Source organism: Benincasa hispida, chromosome 10, assembly GCF_027475165.1.
Source record: "Benincasa hispida cultivar pf3 chromosome 10, pf3_genome.v1.1, whole genome shotgun sequence".
Taxonomy (NCBI): Eukaryota; Viridiplantae; Streptophyta; class Magnoliopsida; order Cucurbitales; family Cucurbitaceae; genus Benincasa; species Benincasa hispida.
The window spans coordinates 57,963,453-57,976,903 of NC_143487.1; the positions used below are offsets into that span (position 1 = coordinate 57,963,453).

Consider the following 13,451-nt stretch of genomic DNA (forward strand, 5'->3'; position numbering starts at 1 on the left):
TTGTATATGAAAGAGGTAGTGAGACTACACGGGGTATCGATGTTCATCGTGTCTAATAGGGACCCTCATTTTACTTTCAGCTTTTGGAAGAGCCTTCAGACAGCGTTGGGTACTCGTTTGGATTTTAGTACGACTTTTCACCCACAAACTGATGGTCAGACTGAGAGTTTGAACCAAACCCTAGAGGATATGTTACGTGCATGTGCGCTGGAGTTTATAGAGTGTTGGGATTCCCACTTGCACTTAATGGAGTTTGCTTATAATAACAACTACTAGGCTGCCATTGGCATGGTGCCATTTGAGATCTTGTATGGGAGGAGTTGTAAGTCTCCTGTGTATTGGAACGAGGTTGGTCAACGGAGATGATGGGTCCAGATTGGTGTAAACCACCAATGAGGCGATACAGAAGATTAAAGTCGGAATGCTGACAGCTCAAAGTAGGTAGAAGAGTTACGTTGATGTTAGGCATAAAGATCTGGAGTTTGAGGTGAGTGATAAAGTATTTCTGAAAGTGGCACCTATGAAGGGAGTGTTGAGATTTGATAGGAAGGGTAAATTGAGCCCTCAGTTCATCGGGCCATTTGAGATCCTGGAATGGATCAGTCCTGTAGCTTATCGACTAGCCTTGCCACCGTCTTTTTCTGTAGTTCACAATGTTTTTCATATTTCCATGTTGAGAATGTACATAGTGGACTCGTCTTATATTGTGGATTATGAGCCTTTGCATTTGAATGAGAATCTGAGTTACGAAGAGAAGCCTATTCAAATCCTGGCTAAGGAAGTGAAAGTTTTGCGTAACAAAGAGATAGCATTAGTGAAGGTTATTTTGCGGAATCATCAGTTCGAGGAAGCAACGTGGGAGTGAGAGGATGACATAAGGTTGCAATATCCCGAGCTTTTTCAGGATTAGAACTTTTGAAGACGAAAATGTCTTAAGGGGGTAGATTGGATTATTTTATTAAGATGATTCAATTTGATTTCTAGATGGAAGATTTAAAATATTTTGGAAAAGATGTGAGTTATTAAATTTGAATTTATCTGGGAAGAGATTTTATTTGGATGGGGTTTAAGGAGTGATTTTGGATTTAATAAAAGAATGTGGAATTTGGAATTTTGAAAGGGAAAAGGAAAGATGTTTTAAATATTATATATTTATATAAGTACAGGGAAAAAGAAAAAGATAAATCAAAACTCTCTCTCTTCCTCGACAAGCGTGATGAAGGAACTCTATGGAAGAGAACCTTGAGTGAAAGCGGTTCGACCAAATTTCATTTTTTGTTGAATATAAATTTTTACAGTAAACATGAAACTAGATATGTATTTAATTATAAATTACAACATGCTAATGTAAGGGTTTTAGAAACCTCAACTTTGAAGATCTTTCTTTACGTTTTCCCTCGAACAGCACCAAGAACCTCTTGAAGACTTTCTCCAAGAAAAAACCTCAAACAAGAATGAACACTACCACAAATATTTCCTCGATATTCTCAGGTTGAGAACCCATGAGTAGTGGGTTCTGACTATTTTGGATATGAGGGAATTTTGTGGAGAGGAAGGATAGAGAATTTTCTCAAACAACACAAAAACACAGAACTCTTATGTTATTTTCTCACACCGTCAAAGTCGATTAACCAACCAAGAAGAAGAAGAAACTTTTTCTTTTATTCTACTTGCCAAAAATAACTACCACCCACTTACATAGGTGGAGAGAAAAGAAGGGGAAGGGAGTTATAACTCATTTACTTATTATTAAAATAATAATAATATAAATATAAATATGATAACTAACTTATCGTATTATATATATACAATAAATTATATGTTATATCAAATATAACATATAACATATAGTTTTAATATTGTATCACATACAATATAAACTATAATTTCTTTTATCTATTATATGGCATTTAATATAAATCATATTTATATTAAAATTAACAACTATGAATCTAATTCATAAAAAACTATATTTGAATCTCATTCAAATATTTATTTCCTCCCATTAAGCTATAATGTATCAAATACATTATGACAATTATATCACATATAATTGAAACGACTTAATTATATCATATATAATTAAATCTCTTTATTAATTTGAACAATTCAAATTAATCCAAAAACTGATTCTTAATTAATCCTATTGAGCTACCAAGGAGACCTCATGGACCTGCAGTTTAAAGTTCCAGCAGTATATGAATAATTAATTAAACTCTTTAATTACATTTAATTAATTATTCACCATTCGTTAACTATCGGGCACTCCACTAAAGACCAACAGTTGCACTCTTCGCACTACAAATATATTTCTGTGTCAATTGGATATAACCAATCAACAGTACAATGACCCTTCACAAATTGCTTGTATGTACAGCTAGGCCAAATTACCATTTTGCCCTTGTAGTTACATCTAACTCCTTAAGGACCACTGATCCCTCTAATAGACAATAGATCATAGTCCAACTATGACTAAACCCCTCTCAAGCCAAGAGAAGGTGTGGCGCCACATTATTTAAGACCTAGAATGAGCTCTTAAGGGAGTAATTTATCTACTTACCCCTACCTTGGGGAATGAGTGAATTCCATCTTGTGTAGCTGTGCTCCCAGCTCCCCAATCAGACGAATTCCCAAAATGATAGGCTTGTTGAGTCGACGATCTGGTCACTCTCACCCATACAAATTAAAGGACCACCCTCATAGGTTGGAGTTCATAACTCACTCAAGATTCAAGTCATGTTACCTATGGTCATCTTGGTGAAATCTAAGTCTCTATTATGAACGACGTCATATAATGAGACTAAACATTTCGTGGTCTGATCTTATACAAACTTCTTTGTATAGAATATCTCCACTCGCATGTTTATGCATGAATGATCAAGATCAGATCATTTGTAGCACTTTACAATAATTGTAACACCTACAAAGTGGGTCATACTCGTAGTGTCATCAGGATAAGGTACCCAGCCTTATCCATCTACTACAGATCATTTAGGTTATCATTTAAACATGATCCACCCGCATGTTTCTACATACATATTTAAGTTACAAAGATAACCTTGGATGTTAGTTTATTGGTTTGTGGTTGATACAACTAAAATATCATATATTTTATAGACAATGAATAAAATATCATATATTTTATTAAATACATAATGAGTTTGTTGAATAATGTTTACAAATTATAGGACCCTACGAGATTTAGGGCATAAACCCCAACACGTGAACCCCCTCCCCCCTTAAAAGAAAACCCTCGTTGCCGCACCGTTACCTAAGAGCTAGCAAAAGCCGCATGTCGTCGGTTGAGCTTCTTCAAGTCGTGCACCGGTTGTCAGCCTCGTCTAGCATTGCGATCGTGCATCGTCAGATTTCCTCAGCTTCGTCACGCGTTTTCTTGCTCAGATTTGAGTATCTCAACCCAGTATGCCTGGCCAACTACCTCTTTTTTCTGTTTCCGTTTTGAGTCGTGCCGCTGGCAAGTTATCGTCGCACCATCGCTAGTCGCCACCCAACCACAACTTTGTCGTCTTCTGGTTGTCGGATCTCGGGTTTTAGGTGAGGTTTTTATGTTTATGGGATGAATTGTTGGGTTGTCTCCAATGCCCATTCATTTTTTGTTTCAATCTAACATTAACCTTGGGATTTCAGCTTCTAGGTTGAGGATTTTGAGCATTTTAGCAAGCTATCCAACACTTTAAGCGTGAATTTGGGTAAGTTTTGTGGGGATTGTAGACGTTTTGGAATAGGGCCTAAAGTTATAAAATGGAAGTTTTTGGGTCGAAATTAAAGGTTGTGTTTCTGTATTAGGAACGTTAATACAAGTTGTCGTTGGTGATTGATTTCTTGGATTACTCTTGGACTTGTAACTTTAGGTAAGTGCCTTTCTATTGGTTCGCCTTCGAACCAGTCGCCCCTACCCTACATTAATGGCTTAACTGTTTATGTTAGATTGATTACTATCTGAGTTTGATTGATTGAACTATTTAAGTTTAACTGATTGGACTGCCTGAGTTTGATTGATTAAACTGTTTAAGTTGGGCTGATTGGATTGTTTAAGTTGGACGGATTGGACTATTTGGACTATTTATTTTGTACTATTTGGACAGTGTATTCCAGACTGAATAGACTGTAAAATTTCATGTTATGAACCGATTGACTGTTTCGACCGAGATAATATGTACTGTTGACTGAGGTTATATATATATGAAATTTTTATCCCTAAGATAAATGACTGCAGAATATAACATAGGAATTATATGAAAACTATTGCATGCTAAAATATAGGGTTCCTGTTAGTTTTTCTTATATGGGTAAGTATACACACATGACTGTATATGTACACATTATGATTGATTCATGTTCCTTCGGGATCATGTCTATGACTGATTCGTGTTTCTTCGAGTTCACGTCTATGACTGATTCATATTCCTTCAGGTTCATGTCTATGATTGATTCATGTTCCTTCGAGTTCATGTCTATGAATGATTCATGTACCTTCAGGTTCATGTCTATGACTGATTGGTAGACCTTCGAGTTATACACTGTGACTAATGTATGTTCCTTTGGGATCACTATGACTGATATGATGGGTGTACACTGGTGCCTAGATAAACTAGCTAACAAGTAACCTAGAGGGCCCAATAGCAGGTCACTTACCGAGTATTGTTATATTCATCCTTTCTTCTCTTATGTTTTCAGGTTACATCAGGAATGGACCAGCAAGGGACAGAAGGGACCCAAGATAGAGCCATACAAGACAATAGAAAAAACGCTTACTCATAGTTCATGTTTCTTTCATTTATTTTAGACAGACGTCTTATTACTTATTCTATCTGAGTTTGACAAGTTTTTTTTTTTTTAAATTAGTTCTTGGGTTATTATTACTATTTTGATTTTCTTTATGAATGTTTTATTTGGGATCCCAACAAAATTTTTTGACTATTGGCTATTATTGATTTAACATTTCAAGTTGAAATGGTTTTTTTTTTTTTCACTAAATTTATGACGGTCAAAATTTTGAATGAAAATGTGCATTATGTCGTAACGGCTCTTGTCTGAGTACTCGAAAGGTCGGGTCGTTGCACCATCAGATTCTATTTCTGAAGATTATTTTGGAATTCTATGATCCAAACAGTGCAATTTCTAAAAACAATATTTTTATGTTTTCATTGTTTCCATATTTTGAATTTTGAATTTTAAAGTGTGAAATTATGTTAAGTAAAGATAAAAACACTTAACTAGGGTATGACTTCTTATAAACTCAATTTATTTTTTTAAAAGTAAAATATGTATTATGTAATGTATTATAAATTATATAATATTGCAAAATAATAATTATACTAAAAAATTTAACATAAAACATGTTCATAAATAAATTAATAATAGTTTGTGGTCAACTGATATTTAATAGGTAATTACAAAAAGTTTTATGATTTATAAATATAATATCAGTCTCATCTTAGATAATTATTTAAATTAGAATCCAGTTTATGAATCGGATACCGAACACATATCTGAAAACATGAAATACAACTTTGTTTTCATTTAATCCTTTGTTTTCAAATTTTTGTTTTCAGATTCCCTACCAAACAGACTTTTAAGTATCTATTAAACATTTCATAAATTTAATGGATTTAGCGTTTGGGGTTGTTGTAGCTTTTAAAATAATTGTTGGCAAATTTGCTTTTTGAAAAATCAGTTATGGAAAGAAATAAAATAGTGTTTGGTAAATTTTATTTTGGAGGATTTTCAAAAGTAAAAAAATAACGGAAACTATTTACACAAAATAGAAAATTTTAATCTTCTTTTGTGGAGGCTAATTGAAGTCTATCAGTGTTTATTAGTGTTTTTTTTTTCTATTTTTGTAAATAGTTTGACATTTTTTATATCTGTGAAAATTTTTCTTTTATTTTTAAATTAGGAAAACTAATTACGGTGATAGATAAAGTAATACTAAATTTGTGTAGTTTAATTCTATGAACCAAAGTAGACTTGTTATTTTAATTATTTTTGCATTGATAATTAATTTATAATTTATTTATTATAATATATATTTTGTAAAAAAAAATTATAAGATTTGAATTTCAACCATTTTTTTTTAATCTAAATATTTTGAAAAAAGTTTAAGAAAAATAATTGTCATAAAAAAAATGAATCAATTAAAATTTGATAATATATGCGGAAAAATATATCAGTATGGAAGAATATTATTGTAGTATATTTATTTAAATGGTTAAGGAATTGATAGATTTTTAAAAAAGTTGAATCTAAAAGCTACTACTATCTTCTTTCACGTTGGTTAGAATTAAAAAAGTGATTCTCTAAAATTATTTAGGCTCCGTTTGGCAACCATTTCGTTTTTGGTTTTTAGTTTTTAAAAAGTAAGTCTATTTACTTCTCATTTCTTACCATGATTTACATCTTTCCAAGTACAAAGGTTGAATTCCAGCTAAATTCCAAAAAACAAAAACAAAATTTTAAAGTTACTTTTTCTTATTTTTCAAATTTTGGCTTGGTTTTTTAAACCGTTGATAAAAAGTAGATAAATAAAGAAAGAAATATGAAGGTGGAAGTAGTGTCGCTTAATTTTCAAAAACAAAAAACCAAAAATGAAATAGTTACCAAATGTGGTGTTAATAATTTGATCTACCAAATAATAAAGAAGATTAAGTTTTTTCCAAAATCACTTTCTAGCAATCCCAAACGGAGTCTTAAAGTTAAAAGTTTAAGAATCTATTAGTATTTTTTTTTTAAGTTTAGGGATTTGTAAGATATAAAATTAAAAATTCAAGGATATATTAAATACTTTTAAAATTTGAATGACCAAATAAATACAAACCCAAAAGTTCAAGAACTAAACTTGTACTTTAATCTAAAAAAAGAGCTAATAATTGTGTTAATTTGAACTTTCAACTTTCAAGCTTTTCCACAAAGTTGGAACTTTGGAAGCATATACACAAACCACTTGAACCACAACTTGAGATCGCAGATGATATGAACCGTCCAAAGCATCAAATTATTATTTATATTTTATTTAATAATATTGATGTAATTTTAGTATTTTTTTTTTTAATTTTAACCTTTTTATGTATTTTAAGTAGAAATATTTTTGTTATTTTACTATGAACTATGATGTGGAATTAGGGTTTTGGGAGGCTATCTAAAGCCTCACCATTGTGGGATAGTTTTTGGGATTTTGAATTTTAAGAATGTTATTTTTCCGTTGTGTTGATGACGGAGATTCATCGCATTCTTTTTGCAATTCTTGATCTAGGGTTGCATGCTTGGGTATTTAAGTAAGACTGATCAACTTGCTCGTGGAGTGTTCAAAACTTAGGTAGGGAGGTCGTTCTCCTTTCCTCATGGTCGTCGATCAAAAGGTATCCTTTTCTAGCTCTCCTTAGAGTTATGCTAAATTGATTTGGGGGTTTTAGAATTTGTTATTAGGCGTTTGAATAACCAAAGTGTTCATAATTTTCAAATCCCTAGAGTTTTCTTATCATTAATGATATGGAAACCCTAGTACTTAGAATTAATAACCCTTTGATTGGAACCCTTAATTCTTAGTCCTAACATCGGTTAGATTTCAACCCTAAGAATTGAGTTAGACATGAATTGCATTAAGATCAAAATATTTAAGATAAAGAATAAGTACCTTGGTCCAAGATTCAAACACTCAAAAAGATAGGATGCTCAACCCCACTTGAACGTTCTTGACATGCAACTCGACACATGAATTGCAAAATTCAAAAAGCTCTCTGGCTAAACTTGAAAGAAGCACAAAAGACAGGAGTGTTGCTAAGAATGTTGTTGTATCCACATAGCTAAACGTTTTAGTGACACATTTATTGCGCACCACTAAAAGACTACTTTTACTGGCACGTACGTATCATTAAATGCACACTTTCAGCAACACATTATTTGTCACTATTTATTCTTGTAAGTGACGTCGGAAATTCGCCACCAAAAGTTAAATTTTAGTAACATATAAAACTACTGCTAAATATTTATTTATGGTCATTACAAGTACCTTTCTGCAATATATTTAAGCGTCGGTAAAATAAATATTTTATACCATTATAAAAGCTGCTATTTTAAAACTACAATTTATTAATGTTATAGAAAATTTCGGTAAAAGTATTTTATTAATTAAAAATAATATCCAGTTCAATATCTAAACCTATTATAAAATTTTAAAGTATAATAACTCTTTGAACAAATTATGCAACTAATCAATTTATATTTCAACCAAAAATTATAAGTGAAGATACATATTTCCAACACTATCATTGAAACAAAATGAAATAATACCAACTTGACCCAAGTTTACATGATAAATTATATCAACAAACTTCGTTAATCTTCTAATAAGTGAGTTCAAGTAATATCAACCTAAGTTATAGTTATCAAGTTACATCAACTAAAAGATTAACAAAATTAGTACCGACGCTAGCTATCACAAGTTTACATAACAAAAGCTCAACAAACGGTCTTTGAAGCATGAAACATCACTTTGAAACGGAAGTATAAAATACCAACCCAAACTCTTTCCATCTCCATCAAAAATCAAATTTCAAATCTTGTCCTGAAGACCATCGAGACATCCAATCTGATAAATAAAGAAGTGAAAATGTAAGTACGTGAGAATAAAAAAATGAACAAAACCCATCAAAGTATCTCAAACATAACAAAACCTTAAGCAATGACCAATCAAAAGCACAACTATGTTCTAAAACAAACACTAAACCATTCCTTGACCTTCCAAAATCAAGAAAATTCAATAACATAGGAGCAAAATACATATTCAACGCATGGCCATTAACCCATTGTCAAGAAAACAAATTATGGAAGCTCCGTTCAAAAGGGTATAGGACTAAACACCGTCGAAGTAACTCAAACAAACCAAAAACTTAAGCAATGACTTCTTAAGTCATACTAAATATACCAATCAAAATGAGTATCCTAAATACAATCTGGGGAGAAGGGGTCAAAAACACAACCATGTTCTAAAACAAACACCAAATCGTTCTTATAGATTTCAAATTCAAGAAAATTCAATAACATAGAAACAAAACACATATTCAACGCATGACCATGAACACATTTTCAAGAAAACAAATTATGGAAGCTCCTTTCAAAAAGGAATAGGAATAAGTACCATCAAAGTAACTCAAACAAACCAAAAACTTAAGCAATGATTTTTTTAACTCTGCACAATGTGTGTGCCGAAATAAGTAATGACTTCTTAACTCTATACAATGCGTGTGCCGAAATAAGTCAATCTCACTTAACTGTGTAACCTCTTTTTTTTGCATGATATATATAACCAAAGTTATAAGATTGAGAAGTATTTAGTATGATACAAAAATGAGTGACATCCTTTTTTCGCTTATGGCATAAAAATATCATAGTCCCACCTCTGGAAAAGCTTCGTTTAATGGCTCAAGCAACATATCAAATGATTTATCGCTCCAAGGATTAAGAATCTTAATGTGCATAAGTTTCACCAAATAAATAACTGAATTAAACTTTCGAAATCCCCAGATATAACTCCTCTTCTACTTCATGAAACATTCCATTGTTCTATCTGGCTCATCTTGATCAGCTGATTTTCTTGTAGTTTCTCCAAAAATTGGCCCATGCAAATCATAAATCATTTCTAGCATCTCATCATCACTGTATCTCTAACTCTAAAGTTTGCTCTAAGATTTCAATCATCTTCTCTACTTTCAAGTGAATTGGAAAATGTTGCACCTAAAAAACTTGAATTAGATCTTAAAATTGGAGAAAGATCAACATTATCTCCATTGAATATCTATCGGCTATAAGTCGGAGATATGCCATATTTATATAAATGGAATTCTATGACATCTAATTTATTTCAACTGATAATCACATAGTTTGAATAACAAGGATATCTTGTTCTTCCTTCTTTGTCTAAATAATTCTTCGCAACTTCGATAAAATTATCAACACTATTAGAATATTGACTAGACATTCAATCTCTTAAATTTATCCAACTTCGATTCATGACAAGTGCAATAACTTCATATTACACACACTTCCACTAATTATAACAACTCCTAATGCTTTTTCTTTTGGAGCCAAATACCAAATAGTTCATTACATCCTTAACATTATAATGAAATTGAGATCTTACTAAAAAAAAAAGCCTAATGATTCAAAAGGAAAAGAAGAGTTACACTTGTTTTATAGAAAACCATCCTCCAACGAAAACACATATACTCAAAACATGGAATAATTTCAACATTGCTCACCAAAATAAAAGTTTTTCAGAACTATATTTCACTTTGAAAGTACCCAAAGAAAAACAATAGCGAAAAATACAAGTACCATCATGGCAAAACATAATAAAACCAAATCTGACCATAAACCAAGAGAGAAAATTATGTATAAGACTAATAGATCAAGATTTGTGCATTTAATATCAGAGAAGTAGGAAGAAAAAGGAGAACTAATAAATACACTTTAAAAAGGAAATGGATTGGAAGATGAAAGTAGATTGATAACTCCTAATGCTTAAACTCTTTACCAATTTTTCTATTTTTCATGGAAGAATAAGGAAAGATTGAAAAATATTCCTAAATTCTTAAACTTAACTTCAATTTTAGGGATTTTGTACAAAAAAATTTAAATTCTTCATCATCTTTCTTCTGCATACAAGAAGTATTTATTAACAAATAAAGAAAATAAAAGGCATTAATCCAAAAAAGTAAACTCATATGTTTTTTTAATTTAGAAATTAACTTGTTAAGTTCCTAATTAATGTTGTTTAGAAATTGATTGGCTATAGATGCTAACAAAATACATACTAGGTAATGGAAATTTCACACATAAAATCACCTGAAAATGAGTGGATTATTTGAAAATAAGTGGCTTGTGGTTTATTAAGATGGAAATCATCGAAAAGTTGTGTGAGTTTGGAAATAAATTTAAATGTGTATTAATTGATAGAAATTTCATATAAAAATACCTGAAAATGAATGGGTTCTCTACAACAAGGTTCCATTCGCGTTCGCCAGAGTTCCATTCTGATTGATGGTGTTCTTTTCACGTTTGCTTGCAATTCTGTCCAAATCGTGTGCAATAGCTTGTCCAAATGGGTGCAACGGCGAGATTCCGTCCAAATCATGTGCACCAGTGAGATTCTGTTCATTTCTGTTCGCCCGTTTGAGTGGCTGAAGTTCTGTGGAGAGAAGGTTGTCAGAGTTTGTTCGCATCTGTCCATTCATAGTGCAACAGTCATTGGCATCCGTCCATTCACAATGAAGCTTCTTCTCTTCATCGACAGTGAGGTTGAGTGAAGAGGGAGGGAATGAGAAATGGAAGGGGGGAAGGGGAGAGGGAGGGGAATGAAAGATGAAAAATAATTGGGGAGAAGAAAGAGGGAGGGAAAAAAACCTAAAATTTTTACTTTTTTTTTTATAAAATTATATATATTTAGTGACATCTTCCTATGTTACTAAAAATATTCAATATTTATTGGCGTTGGCAGATACGTTGCTAATTCTTTTAGTGATTGATTTAAGATATGTTGCTAATAATGAATTTTTTTGTGGTATTTTTATAAAGTGTCGCTATAAAGTGGCTTTTAATGACAAAACTTGCACGCACTGGTAAAAATTTGTCACTAAATAATCAGTGGGTTCTTTGAAAATAAGTGGTTTGTGGTTTGCTGAAGGTGGAAATTTTCGAAAAGCTGTGTGAGTTTGGAAATTAGGGTAAATATATACTAATTGATAAAAATTTCACACAAAAATACCTGAAAATAAATGGGTTATCTGCAAACAAGGTTCCATTCTCATTCATTGGAGTTCTGTTCTGTTTGGTGGTCTTCTTTTCACGTTAGTCGACATTCTGTCCAAATCGTGTGTAGTAGCTCGTCCAAACGGGTGCAACAACAAGATTCTATCTATCCATTCCCGTATGCCCATTCGAGTCACTAGAGTTCTGTGGAGAGAGGGTTGCCAGAGTACATTTGCATCCGTCTGTTCATAGTACAACAGCCACTGGAGTAAGTTTCGTGTCTGTCTGTTCATAGTGCAACAATCATGGCATCCATCCATTCATAGTGAAGCATCTTCTCTGTGCCGGGAGTGAGATTTAGTGAAAAGGGGAGGGGGAGGGGAATGGAGGATGGAAAAAAATTGTGGAGAAGAAAGAGGGAGGGGAAAAAATTCTAGAATTTTACTTGTTTTAATTAACTTATATATATTTAGTGCCACCTTCCTATATTGCTAAAAGTATTCAATATTTGGTGGTGTTGGCAGATACGTTGCTAATTCAATTGAAGGAACTCTTAGACAAGAGTACCTGTGAGCGAAAGCGGATCTTTCCAATTTTATTGTGACAGAATTTCCACACATACATTCTAACAAACAGATATGCATTGTAAACACTAATTGTTGGCATGTTTTAAAAGATAAATACAAAAGACCGAGGGAACGTACCAGTTGAAGACTTTCTTCAATAAACTCGATCTCACCGAGAGCGAACTCCTCACGCTCCTACTCATCTAGCAAGCAATCGCCCAACAACACCACGATCGTCTACACGATCAGCAGCACAAAAACACCAAGCGAACGGGGACGACACCACCACTCGAAGCCCTCAGTATTCTCGGAGTGAGAATCCAAAGGGTGAACTTTAATGGAATTGGTAGAGGGGAGGAGGAAAAGCAATTGTGTACAACAAACAAGCAAGTGGGAGAAAGGGATGACTATCCATAGTCGGGTACTTGATCGTTTAGGTTGGGGTATACGATCATGTAGTAAAATCTAAGGGATCGTCTATCAAAAGGTAAGCGATCGTTTAGTTATGCTCGGTGCTCTAAGCGATCGTCTAGCAAAGGTAAGCGATCGTTTACAAATGCAGGTGTACGATCATTTAGTTAGGGTGCTATCGTATAGGCTCTCAACACTAAGCGATCATCTAGTAATCACAACGTGAGTAAATTTCCGTGTCTTCTGCGTATCTCGTATGCAAAATGAAAACTATTTTCATTTTATTCTTCAGTTACTATAACTAAATTGAACTTCCCACTTTCGCACGAACCCGGAGAAAACTTCGACCAATTATCTCATAACCGCCCAATTATTAAAATAATGAATATAATCATATTTTATTCTTAACCTATAGTTTGATATCATATATCAATTATATTGTTTTCTCCTCTACTTGAAATAAATCATATTTATATCCAAATTCCTCCAAAATAATGTATCTCACACATTTAGTCAATCATATCGTATATAATTAACTAGTTCAATTATATCATATATAATCGAACTCCCTCTTGTCAATTCGAACATTTCAAACTGACTCAAAAAATGATTCTTAACTTTTATCCAAACTACCAAGAGGAACTAATGGACCTATGGCTCGAAGCTCCAATGGTACGTGAATAATTGATTAAACTCTTTAACACGAGA

General features: G+C 32.5%; 1 protein-coding gene across 1 annotated transcript; it reads left to right on the plus strand.

Annotated features, from left to right (window-relative positions):
• The first annotated feature begins 520 nt into the window (after positions 1 to 520).
• Positions 521 to 865, plus strand: LOC150033496 (uncharacterized). The gene has a single exon (XM_090306426.1). The coding sequence runs from the start codon at positions 521 to 523 to the stop codon at positions 863 to 865; it is 345 nt and encodes a 114-aa protein (XP_090162552.1).
• Positions 866 to 13,451: the final 12,586 nt, after the last annotated feature.